Here is a 26010-nt window from a genome sequence, read left to right on the forward strand (position 1 = left end):
GATCATTATCTTCAGATCCAGTTTGGCAAAACAACTCCTGCTGCAGTTCTTTTAGACCAAATTTGGTACATAGCTGGACAACACAGCAAAAAAAGTATTTTTTTGATTCTATAAAGTCACGCCTGAAAAACTGCAATAACTCTTGAATGAATTGTGCAATGTATATACGATGTATATAAGAACTTCTCAGTAGGATTGACTACTTGAAGACAAAAGTCCAGTGTACGATACAAACACATTGTGTTTACACAGTGAAGACATGAACCCACTGAACCACTAACATGACGACTACTGTGAGCAAAATCCTATTTTCGTGTTTGGTGTCCAGTTGCGTAATGAATATTTCGTATGGTCAGATGAAAAATACTACACTGAGATGACAAGTACAACCACAGTGAAGGAAATGATGAACTATGATTATACAGGACGTGTTAGTGCATGCTTTTTAGCTCATGTGGTGAGACATTTCCAGTTTAATCATATCTGTGAATCAGGTAAAGAACTATATTGATGAGTAATACACACTGTAAGTCAGCCATGGAACAAAACCATATAGTTTGTAGATTTACCTGTAAGCCCAAGAACACACACAGGTACCAGGGTGGGGTGTCTTCAATGGTATAGATCATGTCCATCCTCCTTGCGTCCATACTATCGGTGCTGTCCAACGTCTCAGACATTGAGCTCTAAACACACAAAGAAACAGGTAAATGATATCTTCATAATCAAAATCTTTCTTGACATTTTTACTTTGTCCTGTACAGTTCACTTTGTGGAAAAGGGTAAACATAATGTATTCTGGTAGAATGTATTTATGGGAAAGTACAGGAAAATAAATGTTAGAACAACATGTCTGAGCAGATATGAGGCAGGCTGAATTTTATGAATGATAAGATAAAAAAAGAAAGTGACAGAAAGACAGAAACTGTGTGAAAGAACAAAACACATGACTTCATTCTCTCAACAAAGGAAAATGCAGAGTCACAGTGACAACAAGAAAAGAGAGATGTAAAAATGGAGACAGTTTGATGAGTCAACACTGTTTTGTGCATGCTGTAGTGGAAATGAGTTTGTGTTTCACTGTTTTAATACAAAGAACCACTTAAATAGTGAAACATGCTAAGTGAGTTTTTTTTCTTTTTAAGAGTGTAATTCAGGCATCTTTTGTGGCCAACCCCAATGCTGTGCCAATTTCCTGCATGTCTTCCCCCTCTCTCTCCCCTTTCATATCTAGCTGTCCTATCCATTAAAAGGCAGGAATGCCCAAAAAAGAATCTTAAAAACATTTTTTGAGAAAGGATATGGACTTTTTTTCTAATGGAATAACACATGAATGGATTCTTCTCTGAAATATAACCGATAAATAATGATTCATGGTGGTCACAGTTTACCTTGCTTTGCATTTAAAACAAAAATAAGACAGAAAAGTTAAAAAGAAATTAAACAAATTTAAGTTAAATGATAAATTAATAATTTTTTTCCTCAGAAAAGCAATTTATTTTTTCTCTTTAACTTTAATGTTTGTTAATTTTATTTAACACGTGTAATCTGGATTGTTGATGTTGATGTTCAGCAATTACTTCTTTCCTAAACTGATCAGCTGATTCTGGGCGTTCACGCTTCAGTTAAACCAACCAGAATTTGCCATGATTTCCATAAGCCAATCACATCATTGCATCCCTGCTTTAAAACCTGTTCTCTTCTCTGCTGCTGTCAGTTGTCATTTCAGCAACCCTCCCCACCTCCACTCATCATCATTCACAGCACCCAGGGTTCCTCAACCAGAAGCTCCGCTCCCATAACATCCACCCAGATCTGCAGGCTTCTTTTCACCACCACCAGCGTCTAGACTCCATCGGGGGGTTATTCCTGCCTACTCATGGCCTCTCTACCCCTTATAAAAAATGTACATATGGATGGAGTCGAATCGCCAAAGACTCTGTACATTACAACCTTATGCATCATGCGATGAATAAACTTATTTGGATCTTTCACAAAGTCTCTCCTGATTGAAATGTTTTACTAAACAGTCCCTCCAGGATTTCGCGGCCTTTTGTTGAGATTGTTGCGGCCCAAAATGCCTGATTTCGCGGGAGCTTTTGTAAAAAATTGCGATAAAAAGTTCCGATGTCTTTTGTATGTTTGTTGCAATGAAGTTGCGGGAGACAGTGAAAGTTGCAAAAAAAGTTTCGATTTTTTTTTTGTATAGTTCTTTAAAAATAAAAAGGAAACTTGTTTCGGGGAGAATAAAACTACTCTGGGCTGAGTTTTCCTAGTAACCTTAATAAAAAGGCTCAGGATACTGCAAATGTTGGTATAATATGAAAATGGCTGGTAGATTTAAGACAAAAAAAATAATAATTTATTGAATGAATCAAATTTGAATATATGTGTCAGTGGCTTGTTGATCTTTACATTGTTAGTTAATTTCCTAACCTGGCCTGGGACACACATTCATACGGTTTGATAAAGTAGCTACTTATTGGACTTACAATAACGAGAGTAACTGTCCTCAATTTAGGTCATCGTGTCGTCTCTTCTGCGGTTTTTCCTGCATCTACCGTGTGTGTTTGTGTGTGTGCGCGTCAGTAGCGGGGGGAACTGTATGAGCAGCAGCCTCGCCCCCGCCCGCTGCAGACAGCCGACAGGATTGAAACAGCAGCCGCTGACTTTATAGTGAAAAAACGTTACAGCGTTCATTGATGTTAAAATGGGTACTGGTTGGCAGGATGGTCTGAAATGTTTTGCACGGTCTTTCGCTGTATGTTTTGTTGGTAAATGTGAGATGTTCGAGTCTCGTCTTCATAGGAAACAAGCTCTCTTTCACTCCCGCTTGGTTGGCTCTTAGAGTCACATACTGATGTAAAGTCTGGCACGTGGGACTGCTGGGATTGGTTGAAGTCGCGCGAAACTCCGGCTATTGGTCAAATTTGCGTAAAAGTTGCGGTGATTGGTCAAAATTGCGAGTCGCACCAAAGTCACGGTGATTGGTTGAATTTGCGTGAATTGGCGCGATCGCGACATCCTGGAGGGACTGACTAAACAACAAATTTATACAAAAACAAAAAAAGACACAACTTTACACCCACTGATATACAAATAATTAAAAAAAAACCCAAAATGTAAAACATACAGTACACAATGCATGTAATTTTTATCTCATGGATAACAGTCTCACTGTTAACAGTTTAATCTCCTCACAGCCGTATCAAAGTTATATTAACTTACTGATGATGCAGATTGACCATTTCTTACCGCAGCAGCTTCACACTAAAAGCATTTAAATGGCAAAATACAGGTTGATTTTTATTGTTAGGCAGCCACAAGACACACAATGCGTTTGCGCAGACTGTATTCTTCAGCGGATCAGTTTAAATTTTTGGAAAGAGTAAGAAAACAAGAAGGAGCAGCCACAGTGAGCGGTTAGATGGAGGGTAGTGCTCTTCTGTTGGGTGGAAAACTACTAGCTCTGTGTGCAGCATGAAATCTTTAATAAAACAATGTGCACTTGTTTAGTTGCATCATAAACAGAGTGGCTGTTTAAGTGTTTGATGTAGTAATCAAACCACACTTCTTGTTACTACGGTAACCACGAGTTATAAATTCACTAGGACTAAAATCTGAAGGATTACATCTTCAAGGATGTCGGGGAAAGGTGAGGAAGGAAAAGGCAAGTCACTGAAACTAATTACGAGGGATTATGAGTAAGCTTTTTGAAAAACGTGACTATCAGTCTGCTTAAATAGAGGCTTATTTGGGAGTAAACTAGCACTTTGGGTGACTAAGGCTATGTTTAGATGGAAACGATCTGAAGAGAAAACGCAAAAGTGGCGTTGGGTTCTCACTTTTTATTTTGCGTTTAGACCAGCGTTTTGGGGGGGAAATCTGCGTGCATATAGTGATGCAAAAGTGTGTGAAATTCGATGTAGTATGCACACCAGGCGGCTAGGTGGTAGTGTGAAGCACTGCCAACACAACACCACCAAGTCCGCGCGCCTGCGTAGAACCTTCCTTCTACTTCTCTCCCTAGTAGCAGCAAACCAAAACATGGCGAAGCGAACAAGAAAAGTGCTTTATTGCTCCAAACAATACACACATGCGGCGCACGCACGCCCCACACACACACACACCGTTTTTACCCTTTAGACAGGAACGCGACGGAGAAGCGTTTAAGATTTCCACTCTGGAGGGTGGTTTCACTTTTTGAGTTTTTAAGCCCCAAAAACGCCGTCGCCGTCTAAACAAAAGGCACATCTGATAAAATATTTTTACATTTTCACCCGCGAGTGTATTTGTGTAAACAGGGCCTAATAAAACACAATACAATTGTGTGTTTCCCTTCTCCATTTTTCCTCTTGAGTTACCTTTTCTGCTCCCTGATTATCTTTAGTGTAGATGGCCATCAGCTCTGTGTTTTCAGTATCCTGGTCTCCACTGGCACCGCCCAAGCCGTTTACCACCACCTTAACACACAAACAGACACACAATTTATATTTTTAAAGTCACCCATTCTCCTTTCATAAGGTCATACAGAGGGAAATCTTAATTGCAGTTTGCTGATTGAGGAGGTCGCTCACAGCGTTGACACACTGCTGGCCAGCTGAAAAACATGAAAAGACAGGTGAACTAGTTTGAACGTTTGTGCAATCTCGTGTTGAACCAGATTTGCCAACCTTCACATGAACTAGTGTTTCCTACAGTATGCAAACTTGTCGCTTTACAAACAAATTTCTTCCACCAAGTATGCGTGTGAAGTACGAGTGTGCTTCCCCTGTAAATGTCCAGACAGCATATTGTGTCATGTTAACAAAGGGAGGGTCATTATAAAACAAAGGGACAAATTGTGAGGAACTTTTAAAACATTTAAAGACTGAAAACGAAGCTGTTGAGAGTGGTAACGCTGAACCAAAACAGTAAAGTTGCGGGTTAGAAAACCAAAACAATTAGCTGAAAGACACACAAAAGCTACATAGAGCTGAGGGGAAGTGCAGATAGAGCCAAGTGTTGTGTCTCTGTGGGTTCATCACTACGAGCGTCCTCTTTCACACTACACAGTCATTTGAGCCATTGTTGTCATTGAGCCAATATTGATTACAGTCTCTTTAAAGCTACATTGTGTAAGAATTACTCCCATCTAGCGTTGAGATCATATATCGGAATCAACTCTCTCTCGCCACGCAGTATTGCAGCTACGGTAGCCTTCATGCTTCAAAAAGCGAAGGTGTACAAAAGGCCGTCTATCAGCCGTCGTTGGACTTCATGGATGGATGAAGCAGCTCCAATGTTCACTCTTTTTTTCTGATGACGCCGGTCTCTTGCTCTTTTCAATATCCATTTTCTTTTTCTGAGCGAAGAAGAAGACTCCTGGTCCTGAAATTTGTTTCCATTTGAAGAAATGTTTCCTTCTTCAAAGTTGCCGGGGCCGAGAAGCTACGATACCCATTACCCAAAAGTTTCATTAGCAAAATTGACTTAATGTATGAAAATTAGAAGTACTCTTTATGCAGAAAGGTCCCTTTTTCAGGAGCAGAAAATAGTACAGAACTTGTGTAAATGTACCTAGTTACTTTTCACCACTAGCACAAGTTTTAATGACTCAATCTCAAATAAATTGTAAAATTGTAATAAATTGTTTTGTCTTTTTAAACACATGAAGCTCTCGCCTGGTGCCAAGACGACAAAGAGAATGGATGACTGAGCGGCAGCAGCATGCACCAACTGGCCATGAAGTAAACAGTTTGTGTGCGTGCACTCGGGTCATTCACTCACACAAATAAATTCCAAACAAATCACAATGCCAAATCTGAGTGTGTGAGCCAAAGAAAGAGGGAGAAGACGGAAGAGAACAGACATTTTTAGTTGGCGTGCATTTGTCTCAGTGTTTTATAACCTCTGATTTATTTTATAAGCAGGCCATCAAAGAGGTTTGTGTACCGGAATAGGGTAGAAATCCGCGCCATGCTTGACCTCCTCTTCAAATTTTCCACCCTCACTGCTGCTGTCCATTGACTTGGAGGTAGTATTCTTCCCCACACCCATTCTTGTGTCTTCCTCCTCCTCTTCCTCTGTCCCACCTCTGCCTCGCTCCAACGTGAACACTGCAGTTGAATCCTTCAGTCTGCTTACATCGTCTAGGGCTGTCTCATCTGCTTGGGGGAAAAAAAAAGAGACAGATAATTAGCGGGATCAATATCTTGATTTATAACTTTAAGGGTTCTAATATCCTAACTTCATTGTGAAGGTCTCATCACATCAGAGAGCCCGAGAGGAAATGTGATGATTAGAAATGTAACTCAGGTCTCTTGTTGTTTTTTGTTCCGTCTATTTTGGATGACAAAAGAATGTTAACGGCAACCATTTCCCATTTATCAAGTTAAAAAAGAAATCAATATGCTGGTTATAGCTTTACAAATGCTAATATTTGCTTCATTTTCTCTGTTTCCATTCAAAACATTTCAGGTCTATTTTGGCTGCTGTAGGTTTCTTGGTTGCTAAACCGTTAAGAGCCCTTATGTGAGCATTGGTAACTTGACTACTGTAGATTTGTCAAGCGAAGTTGCCAAGAAGTAAACTGGTTCTCGCGTCTCTACTGTGAGGATTGGTGGATTTTCGTCCTCTTATGCGATAGTAAAGTGAATGCCTTCATTAGTCAGACAAAACTAACAATCTACATGTCACTTAGGCCTTTAAGAAATATTAATGGGCATATTTTTCAAGTATTTTGACTTTTTTTTTTTAACAATTTACAAAATAATCAATAACTTAATCTGCAGATTAATCAATTAATTCAAGTAGGCTAATGGTTTGTTGCAGCCCTACACCGATCCTTAACAAATAATCAACAGATTAATTGAAAAATAATGAATTTCTTTTGAAAGAACAATTTCTACACTTCAGTTAATAATTCATGTTGCCAACAGGTCTGACAGACACAAGAATAGAAGGCAAATACTTTTATGCAAGGAGTTGGGAAAAAAGTTAAACATGAACACGTGTTCGACAGACAGGAGGAACAGAGTGAACAGAGTGGAGAGATGATGAAAAAAGAGCAGGAGGCAGAGAGAGAGAGAAAACAGGATTGTCTAATTCCTAGTGTCATGTCAACTTTTGTTTGTGTAATAAGTAATTTAAGTAATGTCGCTCTGTCTGACTCCTGACATTTGACACTGGCAAACCTTTTATGGACTGCAAAACAAACTGATATTAGAGACAATCTTCCTTGCTCATATTATTAATAGTATTTGGGCCCAGTAATTACTATACATGTATGTGATGACTGCTTTGTGTGCCTGAATTGCCCTGTTGAGATGTTGTATATATGTATTTTGATCTCTGGTCTCTCTTGTAAAATAGATCTTTATCTCAATGAGATTTCCTGATTAAATTAAGTTGAACTAACCAACTAACTAATCTCTGACAATAAAATGGCAGGATAGTTTGGTGTACAAAATGTGAAAAGAATAAATATTGAGCCACACAGTGGATGAATCGAGGTTTGGGGCGTCAGAAAAACACGAGATCTCAGGTCACATCGCTAACACCATTGTTTAGAATTAACAAAACTACAAGGATATTTTCACATTTCAAAACTACAGTGCTTTGACCTTTTATCTTCTTGTTGAGGCTCATTTAGACAGTTGCATTAGCCAGTTCATAAATCATGCCCCACTGTAAATGAAACTGCATCACACTAGGATACTGTAATACTAGATCATCAGGGTCGACTGATGGGTTCACTCCAGAACTAGCAACACAAAAGACCATTATAATGGATCACTGAAGCCTCCAAATGTTGAACTAAGCCTTTAAATTAATAGTCTCAGACAGATAAAGAGTGAACTAGGGATCCTGTTTCCTTTGTCCCAATGGACCCTGATGCAAAGATGTTTTATTATTTAAAAAAGGTAATTTCATTCATTACTTAGAAAACAATTACCAAACCAACTCTATACTTTTTGATAAAAAAAAATGCTTTTGTATAACAGCAGTTTAACTAATTAACTATAAATCTTGCTTTCCTTTCTTATTCCTCAGCTCCCCATTGTTCATTACATTTGTGTCTAGAGGGTGATGGTAGGAGTGGGACATCCTTTGCTTTTTATAATCTGATGAGTTATGCTAAATATATTGAAGAGTTTCTTGTGGAGTGCTTGTGTCTACAATCTAATGCTAACTTATAGGTATATTGGACAAAAATTACCATATAAAATCCCATATCTTGATGTCTCATTCCTTAAATGCATGCCTGAAAGCAAGCCTGAACAAGTAATAGTTTTTAATCGAACTCGCGACTTTTTAACAAGCTGTAAAAAAGTTTAGACTGCGACCATTGACTTTGTTAGCCATTAACGCTGCCTGGTAAAAGAAAAGAAAGTACCAATATAGGCGAGGAGACAAAATAATTGCAATTCTAACTAAACTTAGCACAAAAAGTAAGGAAATTTGTGTTTGATAGATTATTTCTCTGTGGTAACCGTGCTTTTTGGCAATACATCTTACACCGTTTGAAAGCTTGTTTAGTTCCCTTTCAAATGGTGCCCCATTTGTAAGGAACATGTATTTGTGAGATGAGCAGCAGCGCTGAGTATGTGGGTTGCGCCCATGAAAAATTTGCCAAATCTTTGCCAATGCCAAACAACCCTAAAAATGAAAAGAATGTTTATGTTTACTAAAACTACAGGTCGTAAATCTATTTTGTGCCACTCTAAGCTTTACTTATGCCTCAACCTGTATATTAGCAACAGATGTTAACGGTCAGCAGATGAATAACTAGTGTCATATTCCCTTGTCAACAGTATTTTAAAAAATGGTATCGCAAAATATCCGTCTCCCTGCTTGCAGTGTAAAAATGTTGGGATAGGTGTAATACCTAGTTGACACATCCCATCACTCCTGTCAAGCTGTGCGGCTGGGAGCATCTGTGTGGAAGGGCCAAGAGGGAGGGGAATTGTGGTTAGAAGAAGAAGAGAGGAAAGAGAAGAAGAGAAGGGGGAGGAGGCAGAGAGGCAGAGGGATCAAGGAAGGAGGAGTTGAGATATAAGTTAATTGACAACAGCATTTAATCACAAGCAAAGGTTAGTGTGTTGTGTGACTGATAAGTCAGATTCTGAGGTGAAATATAGCTTTAGGAAGGCAGCAAGAGTTATTTCTGTTGCAATCAAGTCATCCACTTAGAGGGTGCATGTAATTATAAGCATAATGAGAGAGAAAAAAGAAGCCCGCCTAGGTAAACCTTATATAGAATGATCATGATTAACATGCTAATATTTGAAAAAGAGCCTTTAATAAGTAACACTTTAATCTTTTAAGAGCTACTTCTTCCTCTGAGAGGAACAAAACCCTATTTTCCTTTGAGTTCTGCAAAACATTCCTTTATTTTCAACTTAGACACAGACAAAAAAAAGGCATGGGCAAGGAGCCTTACTCCTTTATAAAAGAAAGTTTTGCTTTAAAACAACATGGTTTTTATTTTTTGTAGTTTTGGCTATCTTTCTTCTAAAAAGGAAATAACATTATGATCAGGAAATGCAGAAAGATCGCCAAAAGGAAATCCGCTAGGCAAGAAAACACAAGCAGTCAGATGATCCTGCAAGTTTCAAACCAGGGACTCAAACTATCTGAGGGTCACTGGCCAGGCTTTTCTCTCCTAGAAGGGCTTCAAGCAGCCCTTCTAGGAGAGAAAAGCCTGGCTTTTTTTATTAAACATTCAATTTCAACTAAAACGCTCTAAAGCTGACCCAATCCTGCCTCTAATACTTAGCACAATGCCTTGCGTGTTTAGTAAAGCAATGCTGAATGGAATTGAATTCTATATACAAATTTTAAACATTTCGTCTCCTTGTAAATGATACAGTAAACTGTCAAATTAAGCAGCATGTGGTAGTGTCACTACGGTGAGTCAGTTGTGAGATGTGGAGTGTGACAGAAAGTATCCCAGCAGCCTCTAGGCGACTTAAAATCTGATGAGGCATGAGCAAACATAAAAGCCATGGTACTATAGCATGACATCCTCTCAAATGCCCTTTTCCACTGTTGCCCGAGAGACAGAAACTCCCTCCTCGACTCGTCCCTGTGTTTTCTGTCTGTGTGTTGACTGGGATTCAGTCAACACACACAAAGAGACACAGGGAACTGCTGGAGAGAAGAGAGAACTGAAACTGAGCTCATGTGATTATGTAACAGAGGAGAAATCTGCAGTTTCATAAACAAAAATAACTTTTCACATTATGTAAAACATAACATATTAAAAGGATAAAAGCAGGGAAAGTGTGTGTGATTGTGTTTAAGAGAGTATGGGAGAAAGAAGAATATGAAAAGCACTGAAGAAAAAGGAGAGCGAGGAGGAACAAAGACGACTGCGGTGGTAATTTTAACTCATCCCAGAATAAGCAGGCTGGTGAACAGAGTTCCTGCCTGCTGGATCTACAGTACAACCATGGTAACCTGATCTGTGGATCCTGTCCAGGCTTGTGCCATGTTGTGTGGGACTCCACCGGAGGAGGATGACCTCACACCAGATGTTTGTGTTGGCGGTTTCATCTCTCGGGCCAAATGTGTGTGCCAGTGTGCTTACAGTATATGTGTGAGCATCACCTCCATCTCCTTCAGATGTTAGTCTGAAGTTCAGTCATAAATTCGGGACATTGTTAAGCCTGCAGCTTGTTTAGAGTAATGTATAAGTGGTTTTCATTTCTCGTGTCCTAAAAGAACATATCTGGGGTCATGAAAACCAATGAATTTGTGGAAGTGATGAATTCCTGCCCACTGTCAGCACTAAGTCAATTGAAAATGCAACTTTTCAGTCATTGACCTTTTTCAGGGATTTAATTCACAACAGCATTTTAATACCAAGGTGTTAACTAACAATTATCTCATTACCGATTAATCGGATTACAGTGAAAAAAATGCCCATCACAATTTCTCAAAGTCCACGATCAGATTGCTTGTTTTGTCTTAATCAATGGTCTAAAACAAAAACAAAATTCAGCTTTCAGAAAAGCAGCAAATCACACTTTTAGAGCGGGAACTAGTAAATATAAACGATTAATTAATCAATTATCAGAATAGCTGCGGATTCACTTTCTAATAGTCTAATCTATTCATCCTTTTTAGCTCTACTTAATACTTAGCCACATAATAAAACAATCAATCGAAAAACAGAGTCAAATTGCAAACACCTGAGACATAGTTATTGACAAAAAATGTATCGCTAAAACGAGGACAAGGCGTGTTTGTAAAGGTACTAATAAGAACATGAGATGTCGTGAGAATGCAAATACATTGTCATTGCTCCTTGTAATAAGTTGATTCAATGCTCACAATGAACAATATAGCCACGTGAGTGGTGTCTGCTGTATTATTCCTTGAACAGTTCATCACTACAAAGCTTGGCCAGTTGCCATCCTGTCAAGTTTAACAAGCAAATCAACAAACCTGTCAATTACACGTCATAGTCGTTTCACAAAGGCTTTAAAACAATTTGATGTATGAAATGATATAAACAAAAGTAAAAGGCAAAAAAATATGTTAAGATATACGTGTGCAGCCATGCTCTTGAACATACATAGGCGACACTTTGCATGACAGGGTAGGTACATGTGAGGGGTTCGTATTTCCCCATGAGGGGGGGGCGAAGAGGGGGGTTGTAAAACACCTGCAAGGTCATGTTTAAATTGGTCATTGGTTCCTGTCAGTGGAGCAGAGGTGAATGAAGATAAGATTTTGTCTCAACAGCACAGTTACAAGGGCAGCAGTATGGGCTGAAATATGTGCCACCAGAACTGAATTTTTATTTTTTCAAATATTTTTATATTTGAATTGCTAAACTTGAATAATTGCATTGAAAAACTTAATTTGAATCACATAATTTGAAATTGTATTGTTTAATTTGAATCAATGCATTGTATAATTTGAAATTGAATTTATTCATTTCGAACTGAAGTCAAATAAAAATTGATCCTCACTGAAAATTCAACTCTCTATATATCTTCACTTTCAATTCTCACAATTGAAATTCAAGTTACTGTGACAGACATCCGGGTAGTTGAAGGATGAAGGAAGAGCAGTTCAGAGCAGCTGAATTTGAGATATATAGAGAGTTGAATTTTCAGTGAGGATCAAATTTTATTGGACTTCAGTCCCAAACGAATAAATCCAATTTCAAATTATACTATTCAGATTCAGTTTTTCAATGCAATGATTCAAGTTTAGCAATTCAAATTCAAATATAAATGATTCAAATTCAGTTTCTGGTGGCACATATTTCAGCCCATACAGCAGGCCGACTCACTGTAAATGTTTCAATACAGAGACGACAATAATGTACCAAGGATGGCCAGAAGTTTGCTGTTTTATAATTCTGATGATTCACTGTTGTTGAGACAGAATAAATTGACTAACAAGTACAAACTAATGTGTACGTGTTAAGTTTTAAAGCTATGTTCTACAGTACCTACTGCTGCAACTAAGGGTTTTTTTCACTAACAATTCATCATTTTTCTTTCTTAAAAAAAAACTGTTTAGTCTCTAAATGAACCTTTAAAATTCCCATTACCCACGGTGATATCATCATATTGAATTTGAATATAAAACTGAAAAAATACCAAATCCATTTCAGAATCCGGATGTTGCGAAAGTTTGGAAGTATGACTTCAGAAATTACTTAAGTGCAACTTTTGATTCATTTTCTGGTGATGGATTGATAAATACTTTCAGCACTAGTTCAAACTTCTTTATAAACCAAAACACGACACAAAAACCTAGGCTTTTATCAAGGCTCTTAATGATGAACCCCCTTCATACAGTAGTTAAATGCTTCTGGTCTTCATGTACCTGCACAGTAAAATTAAAAGTACTGTAGTGGACAAGAAGTGGCCTTGCTTTCAGGGTCAGTAGTGCAAAAGTTTAAAGCCTTGCTTGTTTAAGGTTTTTACTTTTTATGTATTTTTTTCCCCAGATTATAATGTATTTTAATGTTTTTTTGTGTGTCTCCAACCCTATAACTGTGATTTATTTTCTTGTGATCTAATTAAAAAGGAAGAAATCTCTGTAACTGTGCATGTCCGTTCGGCTGTCAGTCATTCGAATATCTCCAAGAACTGTTCATCAGATCTACTTTACACTTGGGGAGTGGGGGGTACCCAATGACCTGCCGGGTCAAATTTGGTGCAGTTTGTACACGCGACATGTTAAATATTAATAAACTATGACTAACAGCGGGGGTGGCACTTCATGACTCTGCTTTATCTAATTTAGGTTTAAACCATCAGCACTCCTTTAAAAAAAAAAAAAAAAAAAAAGAGGAACTAGTTAATCACCTGCTGAGGTTTGTGGTTGGAACATAATCCTACAGACACCTGCTCTTCATGTCACCCGATTACCCCCCCATTAAGACAAGTAATGACCATTTTTTTCAAGTCAAGTGGAATTATGGTGGCAGCTGTTAAGGGAAATAACCAATATTTACCAGAAACAACCAACGCTCCTAGCAAGACATCCTTTACACAACTAACAGGAAAGATCACATGTTAGAATTTACTTGCTGAGTTATGCAACCCGTAGACAAATAAGCATGTGCAAACGTTCTAGTTTTGCAACTCGATTATGTCACATCAACTGAATGTTTCCGTCTACTGTTAATTACATACACCTTATCTGTGAAATATTTGTCTTTACTTGTGTTGATCAAAAAGCAGTAGAACTGGGTTGCTATAAGGCTAAAACTTTAAAAAAACAAGCTTGCATGAGTGCCGTCTTTCAATAGTTTAAATAGGGTTTTTAACATTAAACATTCATTTTCATCTACATTCCCTTGCTTGAAATTTATAGTTACATTTATTATATTTCTAATCTACCACCGTTTTGCCTCAATGATCTCTGCCATTGATCTGCTCTGTTGCAGTCTTTAAACCTCTTTTTATTCACTTATTTTTGTCCATGAATAAAATGAATTCAGTAAATGTATTCATCCCTATTGGAGAAATTAAAAAGAAAACTCAATAAAACACAGAAGAATAATGGTAAAAAAGCAAAACAATACAGAAGTAGAAAGTGCATAGTAACAGCTAAAAGTGAAGCATTTTTTTCAGAAGTTCTGACTTGTCTCAACCCATTCATCTTCATTTTAAATGGAGACACGTTGCATAAAACATGCTATTCATATGCACCGACTTTCACTTCCACTTAGTTTAGGCTGATCCCACCTGGATCGTAAGACATGGACACCTGGATCGGTCACATCAGCGCAATAAGGCATTTGTTGTAAAATGGTGCTGCGGCTCCTTTAAGAGAGCTCAGTGTGTGTGTGTGTTTAAAGCATAGACTGTATATAAGATATATAATAAGGTGTAAAGTGGGCAGAAGAGAGATAGAGAAAGAGGAAGTAGACGTGTAGATGCGACTGGAGCAGAGTTGGTGGAATAAGTTTAAGTTTTGTACACAGTGTGTGCGGTGTCGAAATAAACCCCAGACTGAAAGCCAAGTTCATTCATCTGCTCACCAGAAAAGGGATTTTAACCCCGACGTTATATAACGTCGGCCCTGGAGGTAACGAGTCTCCCCTGGTTTTCTGATCACGGTCGGAATAGAAGCAAGCAGGAAAGGTTAACACATTGAACATTTAAAATTAAACAGCTTATTAACGTGCGCTTGTTCCCCCGTGTGCACTGATGCGCTCATCTGTTGACATTTATGAATGCCTTCCAGTTGCTTAATAAAAGCGGGCTTTCCACACAAACACATACATGTGTCATTAGTATGAGAAAAAAAAAACCCGAGATTTTAACTGTGTCGGGCTCGGACATAAATATGATAATGCCTGACGGGCTCGGACGGAAAAATTCGGCCCGATCAGACCACTCACCCACCCCCACACCCACACCCACTAAACTCGAGCAAACTACGTCAGCTCTGCAGTTTTGTTGAAGTCACAGCAATGGCGATAAAGTAGTTTCAAGTGTGGTTACAGTTTTTCAAAACTTCACGCAGACAGCATTTGCTGCGATATGATATTAATGGCGAGGCGAAAGCGGTCGCGATGCTGTTGACGTTACACTTCCTCTGAGACAAGCAGGCACAACAGGTTTCTGTGCCCTGGTGACTGACTGACAGGCTGAGGTTGTAAGGCAAGGCAACTTTACTTCTACAGCACCTTTCAGCAACAAGGCAATTAAATTCCATTCCTTTGCACTTAAGTTAGTTCTCCATTAGTTCAATGTTGACAAAAGGGCAGTCACCAAGTTTAGTGTTAACGGTTTGTGTCATTTGTTTTTGTTTTCCTCGAGGCCGCAGAGGATGAGGGGTGGGAGAGGGTTGTTGTTCTTGTTCAGTTGTATTTGTCTGTTCTGTATGTTAAAAAAAAAATATATATAAAAATAATTAAAAGTTCATCTTAAAAAAAAAGGTTTGTGTCATTATGCAGTATGTTCTTTACATTCCTTTGCATTTTAGTTAGTTGCATATTAGCCTGTACACAATGTCATTTGTTTATTTATTATTTATAATATGTTCATGTTGTGGCAAAAAGGTTTCTCTTTTTTTGTTAATTTTTAAAGTTCGGATTGATACCAATCCTGAGTATCTGACTGGCACACTCCTATCCAAAAGCACAACCAGTTTCATTAATGTTACTCTGAGTGAGCATTGTTACCAGAATTTTTTTAATTTTGATAACGGTTTTGATTCACAATTAAGGAGGAAAATAAAAGTTTTGTGTTTAATGTATTTTTGTTGATGTTGAAATGGATTTTAAAACATATGGTATCGAAAAAAGTATCGTTAAGGAACCGGCATCGAAACTGAGGTATCGAAATTGGCACCGGATCGAAAGATTTTGAACAATGCCCAGCCTTAGATACAACTGTACAAAAGGTTCAACTAAGATGTTATACTTTCATTACAGTACAGGAAATGTGGCCAACATTGAGATAAAAATGAACTAGACCTATGCTGAAGACTTTTTCTTAAATCATTTGTCTGACAGTTTAAGAAACCAAAGCAGCAGGGAAGACTGTTACATCTAGATCAGGGAAATAGAAATGCGCAGCCTTTAAATGTATTTCCAACCCCTTCTCAAAGTTAAACCTACACCCACACAGCAGGCTATCAGCAGCACATGAATGGGCGTTGAAGTGAGATAAAACTTTTAAAAAAAAATATACAGTATACTGTAGTTTCCCACATTTGTTCTCAGACAAAAGGCGTGTACTGTAACTGTACACGTTTCTTATATCCACAACCCACAGCCTCAGGCATTTTTCATCAAGTCCAGCGGGGATATTTAAGACTAAAAGGCATCCATTGTTGCTTGAAGTTGATGAAATCCTTTAAGCCTACTTCAGACTCCTGCTGTTGCTCCCAGCGTGGCAACCAGTTCTATTTGCTTGTACAGTAACTGTGGAGACAGATTACCTTCATTCAGCCCCATAACGGTTTCATAATGATCAGCTAAAAACCTTAGATGTTAAAGCAGTTAAGAACTGTTACATTAAGTTACAGGCTGTCTGCAAAAGAGATGTATAACTTCAGTTCATGTTGATTTTTTACTGCTAGGGCTGCAAATAACGATTATATAGACCAATTGTTTCATCTATAAAATGTCAAAATATTAAAAAATGTTTATCAAATGTTTTGATTTGTCTGACCAACAGTCCAAATACCCAAAGATAATCAGTTTACAATGATATAAAACAGAGAAAGGTTAATACTCACATTGGAGAAGCTGCAACCAGAGAACATTTGACATTGTAGAAAATGACCAACAATTAATCGATTATCAAAATAGTTAATTCGATTCACTTTATAGCAATTGGCTAATGAATTAATTGATTTATCATTTTAGCTCTACAAACAGCGAGTCTGTTTGGGTTCTGGCCGAAAATATAAATATTTTATTTTCATTACCAATTAAATGTCAAATGTCAGACATATCCACCTCCCGTATTTTGTTCAGCCAGTCCATAACCCATAGTTTTTTATCATTATGATATAATAAAAGACTAAGAAAACTATCAAATATATTCACATTTGAGAAGCTACAAAAAAAATACTTGAAAAAATTAAATCGATCATCAAAATACTTGCAGATTCATTTTATGTCAATCAACTAATTCATTGTTTCAGCTCCAAAGCATAATTTCATCATACTTTCAAAACACCCCAAACTCTGCAGCAGAATCATCACAACCACCCAAACACACACAATGTAGAGGACATTTTCTGGTTCGTCTGAAGTGTGTTGGCAGAAGAGGGAAGAGAACAAACAAATAAGGCTCAGAGAGATAAGACATATGCATCACTGGGTGAGGCTCCTCACATGCAGACCTGATACCAGCCAGGAGAAGATAGAGATCAGATGGAGGCCTAGAACAAGATTTTCAAAGTTCACATTATTGTACACATTATCAATCTGTACAATAAAAGGGACCAGCAAGGACTGAATGCATGCTCTTTTATATCACTTTAAATTGATTATCTTTGGGTTTTGGACAATTGATCAGACCAAGCGAGGAAGTGGCAGTGGGGAGTTTTTACTATTTGACTTAGTGGTTGTTTCACATTGTGTTATTTCATGTAAAAAGTTGAGAGCATCCAATTAAGCCTGATGCCTCTATATTATCACCTGTCGAATAAAGACAAAAATGCAGATAAAACATACCCGAACCTGTACAGAACATTTACATTGATCTTTACAAAAACAACTTTAAACTGTAACAGGTAAACAGCATTTTAAAAATCACTCGACTTAGTGTCGATATAGACATAGACTTCAAATGGACCGCTTCCGGTAGGACAGAATACAGTAGGTAAGTCAATTAAAAATGCTGTTTAGTCTGCTGCTACCAGTCCATCCATCATCTATCATGCTGCTGATTAAATTTTTATGAAACTTACAATATCGGTTATTGCTCAGTTCCAGTATTTTAAAAACTGACTGCCTCTGAGGAATTGCTACAACACTGTCTGTAAGTGAGGCACAAAATCTGGTTTGAGAAGAATCCACTGACTGGACACGACGCTGGCATGACATGACGTAAGAGGTCAAAGGGTCTTGGGCGCACGTGTGGTTTGTTAACAGTAAAAGAAAATGTCAGTCGTGTGGGAGAATTTCATCATGTCGGACAAAGATCAGCGACATATACTGCCACCAGCAAGACTCTGTCCTTGATAACTACAGCATTTGAGAAAGGGAGAAAATTCCCCCATGGACAGCGCCATAGGCTAAAGGGATTAGTAAAAAGGGGATGGAGTTCATTGCATTAGATGACCAGCCGTTTCAAAGCCAATACACAGCCCAGTCGTGGTCATTTTGCTGACATCTGTCTCCCTGAAATCTACAATGCTTAGCCACTGTCACAGCCAAGGTTATAATCGTTGAGGAAAATGAACGAAATAACGAAAACTAGGTATAAAACATTAACTGAAATTAAAATGAGGCATTACAAAAAAACGATAACTAACTAAAACTGTAATGTCTGTTGGCAAAACTAACTAAAATAAAATAACCGAGTAAATGTCCTTAGTTTTCGTCTTTGTCAATGTCTTTCACAGAGAAAATAACGTATCTTTCAGAGTTGACATTTCCGACCATAGACCTGTTTTATTCAGTCTATGCAGTAGACATATGTTGAATACATACAGTATATACATGACATTATATATATATATATATATATATATATATATATATATATATATATATATATATATATATATATATATATATATATATATATATATATATATATATATATATATATATATATATATATATATATATATATATATATATATAGGCCCAGAATTTCAGATTCATGCATTTACGCTTAAACCAAACATTGTGGTATGGAGTACAACCTAAAAAACAAAAAGAAAACATCAGTACAAAAGGTAGGTAGCCAGAATAATTTAAAGAGGGGCAGAGCGTTGCTCAAGAAGGCATCTAATCCACGTACTAGCCTTAAATTATCTTTCTGTAACAACAACACAACTTTAAACATGAACTTGTGGCTTACAAGTATTGTGGCAAACATTTATTTTTGTTCTTCTCCACAATGCTTGGATTTTAACATTCAAATAAAACATGGCATTTGTCCCCCAGACAGTTATCACATAAATTACAAAACATTTTGTTCCTTTCCACACCCTTGTATCATCCTATTATTTTCGGTATTCTGTTATTAAAGACTTAAAGGTTACAAAACGCCTGGACATGCCTTCTGTTTCTATAAAGTCCTCTTTAAACTCACATGATGGTATACTCTGAAACTCATTGCGCCACTTCTGCAGAACTGATCTTTTAACCTCTGTTAAACTGCCAGCAGATTAAATAAATAGTTTATACATTGTCCGGCTAAGCTTTGTTTCTTTTAACTCTCTTTTTTATTTTTTTTAAACAATACATGGTGGATACCGTCATAGTTCCCCATATATCATTTTGTTACATGTTGACATTTTAACGTGTAATGCGAACGTGAGGAATTTTAGATTAACAATCGGTGCATCCCTAGTCATGCGTGCTGGTTTTATATGGGTGCCTCAAGTTCCTCCCTGTGGGGCGTGGGGCGGAATTTCCAGCTTACGAACTCATGCTATGTAAGTTGTGACAGTGGTACCCGGTCTCATTCAGGTCAGTGTCCAACACAACCTTTCTAGGCAGAGGAGTGCCTCCATAGATTCAGGGAATCTAGGCAGCTGCATCATAAGGTAATGTTCTGTTTCAGGACTGTCTCCTTTTGGAGGTCGGTGGGCCTGCCACACCTTAGCATACTGACCAGAGAGAGAGAGATAGGCTGAACTAGGCTTTAGCATCTGTGTTTTAGGCACATGCAATATCTTTGTTTACCTTAAAGGTTTAGCTAAACTTAACGCCTCCAGCATGAGTTTTAATACACCTTCAGGAAGACAGGAACTTCAGAGAGTTGGGACGGCACTGCACAATAACACATCATGGTTAAACTGTACTGCTTGCATAAATTCTCTCCTCAATTGAGTGTTCATTACATGCTTCTGTGTAACCCATCAAGGTCTCCTGAATCTTCTTCATGTATGTGAAATGAGTTGTGCTGCATGTATGTGAAATGAGTTTTTCCTTAACATAACGTGACATTACTGCCATCACTTTCAAATATCGGACGATGTGAGTCAGGGCTCGGCCGTTAATTACAGCATACCTAACCGTCTCTCTCATTGAGGTTATGAGGTATATAGGTTATGATTTGATACTATAAATAACATTGAATTGAATTGAGTAGTTCTGTGGGACGTGACATTAACCTTATCATATTCATATAATGCAGATTAACAGATAGCTGAGGATGTGCTTCAGTCACATTCAACGGTCATACACGTCTTTGTAGAGCTAAGCAATAGGGCTAAAATCTATATCTCGATATAGGTCACGTCATATCTCAATAGCTGTATATACACTACGATATAGCATGTTTTCTGTTAATTCAATAAATAGCCTAAATAGAATAAATACATGGTAAAGCCTATTTTGTATTCTACTGTGTGAATTGAATACTTGACATGAAAGGTACAGAGAATTATATAATTATTATTAAAATTATTATTTACTAGTCAAACACTAGAATCTGCACCAAAGTCTAATTAGTTGCGATCGCCAATAAATCAATAAGTGGCCCCACTGGTCAATTCCATCCACACATCCCACGCACACCCACAGAAAATCTTTAAAATGCACAGAAAAACCAATTGAATACTTATTTATTCACTGACAACACTGCACATAGACAGTCATTGAATGCAGCTATCTGTAATATACTGCAATATATATAATTGTGTGTGTGTGACTGCAATACAGCAGTCACACACACAAAGAGGACATTCCTCTGATGGGTGGCTGATTAAGGGCTATTGTAAGTTTGACATGAGACACATCCTCAACACAGAATAGATGTCCTAAAAACCTGACTTCTAGTCTAAGTAACCGCTCACAAACATCACTTACCTGACAAGGAGGATAATAAATTATTCTCTAATACTGTTACAGTGATTTGTGCAGTTTTAACAGTTTAAAACTGTGGGCTATGTTGTTCAGTCCTTGTTATGCAAGAACCATATGGTGTGCTTAGCTGCCATTTAATCCCCATTTTACTCCATTTCAAGATTAGAAGGGCACAATGTGTAGCCACTAACAGTAAAAAGTTCTCTTTATTTAGCAACAAAAGTAATATACCAATACACATCTGCAAAAGAAAAAGTAAATGTTACTTCAAGGTATACTATAAAGTACCACATGCTAAAATTTTACTATTTACCACCAACAATGCAACCACCCACACACCCCTTTACACAGTAGAGTGGGAAGGCACAGCATGACCCAGCAATTCGAGGTAATGACTAAGTCACATGCTGCCAGCAGCTAACAGGGCCAAGAATCCAGTTCTGTGACCCAGTTTACCTCACTGTGCCTGTTCCTGGCCTGACATTCTGTGAGGTGATCCTCTGTGTCCATCTCTGTATCCATTTACTGAGCATCAGACTAAAGACTGCGAAAGGCTGAAAAACTAGTTTTTAAATAATGATAATGTGACAGTTACTTACTGGTATTATTGTCAGCATTGTGCAGTTGGCTAATTACTTACACATTGTGTAAAAGAGAAACTTCATAAAGAATTAAGAGAAAAAGATACATGTGATGATTGCAGTTTACTATACAAGCTACACTTAACTGCAGATAAGCTTCCTATTTTATTTATGCACCTTTCCAGTAAATGGGGAAGAACATATTCATCAGCCTGTTAACAGATTGATGGCTGCACATCTACAGACACTGACTCACATAAGAACAGGAGACAGCACCTGCTCAGTATAGCTGTACCTTTCAGGCAGCCTAGATTAGAGAAGTACTGAACCACACACACAGTACCCTGTAAATTATATGTTGACTGAAATACAACCAACACTTACAAGGCAAAAAACAAAACAAATGAAGAAAGGGTTGCACACCATTAATCCTCATGCAAACATTATTTAAGTTAGCCATTTCAACTACAAGGTCTTGAGTGTGAATAAGTGAACTACAAATATGAAATTGAGGAAAATGTATTGGTCAAGATACATGTCTCATGCAGTGACATTTAGTGAATAGTTTACAACATTAGAGCTGAAATGATTAGTCGCTTAATTTAATAGTCAATCAACAGAAAATGAATCTGCAACTATAGTTAATTAATCGCTTCAGTAATTTTTCAAGCAAAAATGGCCAACACAGGTTCAGCTTCTCAATTGTCCTGATTTGCTGCTTACATTATACTTGATTTAATTTATTTGGGTTTTGGACAGATTGTCAGTTAAAATAAGGAATTTAAAGATGCCACCACTGGGTCTATGACGTTACAATAGCCTTTTCTTTTACTATTGTCTTACATTTTATAGACAAAGAAATTAATCAGTTAATCAAGAAACTAATCAGCAGACTAATTAATAGCAAAAATAGTCCCTAGAGGCAGCACTAATGGGAGAATATTTTAATCAAACCACAAAGCACACCACCATCTCTTGATCCACAGTCCTCATCTGTAGCTAGTAAGGAATAATCTTTCCAATATCCCCGTTTGGTTTTAGGGAATAAACATACCATATCATTTCTAAACCATTTTCTTCCTTCTCCTAAATTAGCGCAGCCAGACCTTGTGGCATCTTTATCAACATCTGGATTTTTTTTCTGGCTTCATTACTTTGGTGACATGATAGCAGGGACGGGTTGGGGGACTGCAACCTTAACACTCCAATCAACTCAACCAACGCACCAAACCTGTACTTAGGATGTCTAAAGACGCATGCTCCAAAGAGCCGGTGACGTTGCTTTCTGCTTCAGATGTTCCACCATCACACTGGTCCCCAAACACATTCATCCCCAAACACAACATTCATCATATGTCTAAATGACTAAAAGGCCTGTCACCCAGACAACTGTGGTCACACAGAATTGTGATCCACACATCATAGTATAATCAATTTCTGTACAGACTGGAAGCAACTTTACATCCAGAACCTGTACAGTCCACACTGGCACCACCTAGGGAGGTCAACTGTCACTACAGCCCTTCTCCCTTTAGGCTACATCACAACTGCACCTCTGAGGTTCACCGGTTGCAGAGACGGTGGCTCTGCAAAATGGTCTCGGGAAGGAACTTGTTTTGGTGGAACATTTGCACCCTGCAAAAGAAAATGCCACATACAATATTAGCTGAAGTTAACTGTTCACACAATACAGTAACGTCAGCGTGTAGCTTTCTAGCTCAAAGTTTGTTGTCGTTTCCTAAGAAGAACGGAGTTAGATGTTCCGGCGATTATCCTGGAGTTGATCCAGACTAACTAAGTAACATTTTCTTATGCTTTTATGCTTGTTTTGGCAGAGCAGTACATATATGCGCATTGTGAGCTACTGGGAATTCCATGTATGCACACTAATAAAACGGATTCTTGACCTTTGCTTTGGTCCAAGAGTGACTCAACGGGATTCTAAATAGTTCTTTGAACTGCAACAGAACAATTTGCCTCTGGACAAATACAGTTCTATGTTGTCTCATCTAAATCAAGAGTTAAAACCAGAGCTTCAAAGATTAATCAATTCTCAACTAGAGGTGTTGAAATTAATCAAATAATCGATGCATCGTGATGCGGACATGGATGATGCTACATCGATGCAGTGGCCGCCCATAATCGATTCTAACACAATGATGTCGCTCGTTAATTTCCCAGCCGCGGCATAAACATTCAAATGAAAAATAACATTCTCAGTAGCCTAACCCGTTTCTCACACACGCGGAGACACAAGGAGGAGAGTGGAGAGAATCGCAAACCGAGAAGAGGAAATAAACACTGAGAATCATCGTGAGACACTAGAATAGTTAGTTTGGAGAAGATCTAAGTGGAGTAACAAAGCTGAAGAGGTGTAGACTACGACACTTAATCTGTCTAACAGCCAGAGATGGCAAAAGAACTCACTTCCCGTACTCAAGTAGAAGTACAGATACTTGTGTTAAAAAATACTCTGGTAAAAGTAGAAGTACTGATTTAACTTATTTACTCAAGTAAAAGTAACAAAGTACAGGCTTGGAAATGTACTTAAAGTATAAAAGTAAAAGTAGCTTTGCGAATGACAACCATTTTTTATGCAAAGCTACCTGGACCACACAAATATCACTAGAGTGCAAGCTGAGAAACTTCAGTGGACATGGAAAAAAGGCTCTTTATATGCCATTACCTACATTTTAAATGGATGTCTGCCAATATGCCTAAAACATCACATATATGATTATTGTGACAGAGACTGGAACTCCAGGTTAATAAGATTCTGACTGAGCAGTTGTGCTTCTGTGAGAATTCACAGATCCAGTTTCTCTTTTTTAATCTTCCCCTTAACATTTAAAGGAATCTACATGTATGTGTGTGTGCTCAAATATGGCTTCTGGAAAGAAAATAAAGGACAAAATATGAATTACTAAACAGACATTAATTAAGAAGTTCCCCATACTTTAAGAGTTGCGCAGCACATTGGCCAGGAGTCATTCTTGATGCCTACTATCTCAAACATCTCTCAGATAAGGCCAAGGATGTCTTGCTGCTTGTCTGCTGATTTCTTCATTTTCAATCATGTCGCCATCCATACTACTATGTGCTAACGTTACCACCATCAAGCCGCAATGATTTGCCGCGAATGAATGCAGAATGCCGCAGAATCTGTCGAGTCGTCTTGTAGTGGTGTGTCAAGTGCAACGTACAGTTTATTCCCATCCAATTAGATTGAATGTGGTATTGATGACGCGAAAATAACGGTAACTCCAGTGAAATTATTTGAAACTTGTTAGTAAGGACTAGATTTGGACTGTATTTAAAGCTGATTCTGGTTTCCAACTTCGCCCCAGGTGTGTCTGTTAAAACACGGACGGAGACAACTTCTCTCTTTTGATGCTTTATTAAGATCAAGCAACGCAACCTAGGTAACAGGTGAAGAACACAAACAACAAAATCACTAGCTAACTTACTTTAAATTTGCAAGAGCTATAGACCAATACAACAACAGGCTTAAATGAACTGACAACATAAGTTATACGACTTACAGTTCTTAAGGACGCACACACACAATCTAAACTGATTATCCTCCGGACAGTGTTGCCAGATCTTGCGAGACCAATAAGCAACCAGGCCTGTGAAAACAAGCCCAAAACAAGCGACTTTTTCTACGGAGCCCCCCTAGGTTCCGGGAAGAGAAAAATAAATAAACTGTGTGCACGGTTTTACAATCCGTGGGGACGGATTTTAAACTGTGGGTACAGATTGTCAATTTACATCCATGTGGACAGATCGGTAAACTTTGCGCAGTTTTGCAAAACTGTACACACGGTAGTTTATTTATTTTTCTCCCCCCTGAGCTTCAGGACAATGATCAAGAGTTAGTTAAACCACCTTTTAACATTATTTAACATTAGAAAACTGATGGGATATCAAATATAGACTGATGTACCAAGTACATTATATACACAGTAAACCTCTGATAGCCTAATTAAAATTTGCACACAGAAATAAGTATCATCCTGAATTAACAAATTCATTATTTATTATTTCAGGGACTGCAGAAGATCCCATTTTTAAATAACTATAACCCAGAAACAGAAGAAATTATTAACAATCTTAGTGTGCAGCAATAAAGTGGCTCCTGCTCTGATAAACAAATGAGTGAGTTAGAAAAGACTTAAACTAAACTGGTTCAAAAACAATTCCAGTCAAAACCATTTAAACAGGTGAGGATGAGGCTTGGTCTAAAACATTTTTCTTAAGACTCCTAACACTTAAACCTCATATATATGAAGAATAACACCACCATTATCTTTCTCATCACTCACTGACGTTTTCCTAAACAGAAAAAAACCGATTGCCCTGCTCTGCCTCTGATTGGCTAGTATTCGTTGCCATCTGGGTCAGAGCCAATTAGAAGCAGGATGTGCGTGGGAAAAAACTCTGCTGTCTCCTGTGTGTATGGGG

At 37.9% G+C, this 26010-nt stretch overlaps 1 protein-coding gene across 4 annotated transcripts in view; it reads right to left on the reverse strand.

Annotated features, from left to right (window-relative positions):
- The window catches only part of slc23a2 (solute carrier family 23 member 2), a 54382-nt gene that overhangs the window by 22568 nt on the left and 5804 nt on the right, over positions 1-26010 (reverse strand). Inside the window, exons 2-5 of one of the 4 annotated variants that reach the window (XM_031305276.2) lie at positions 8870-8918; positions 5935-6146; positions 4365-4463; positions 570-686 (exon numbers count right to left, since the gene is read on the reverse strand). In XM_031305276.2, the coding sequence (XP_031161136.1) occupies positions 570-686; positions 4365-4463; positions 5935-6146; positions 8870-8918 (477 nt within the window). Of the gene's footprint in view, positions 1-569; positions 687-4364; positions 4464-5934; positions 6150-8869; positions 8919-26010 lie in introns of all 4 variants that reach the window. The other 3 variants (XM_031305275.2, XM_035991245.1, XM_035991248.1) reach the window with 3 other exon arrangements.

The sequence above is a fragment of the Sander lucioperca genome, chromosome 2, assembly GCF_008315115.2.
Source record: "Sander lucioperca isolate FBNREF2018 chromosome 2, SLUC_FBN_1.2, whole genome shotgun sequence".
NCBI lineage: Eukaryota > Metazoa > Chordata > Actinopteri > Perciformes > Percidae > Sander > Sander lucioperca.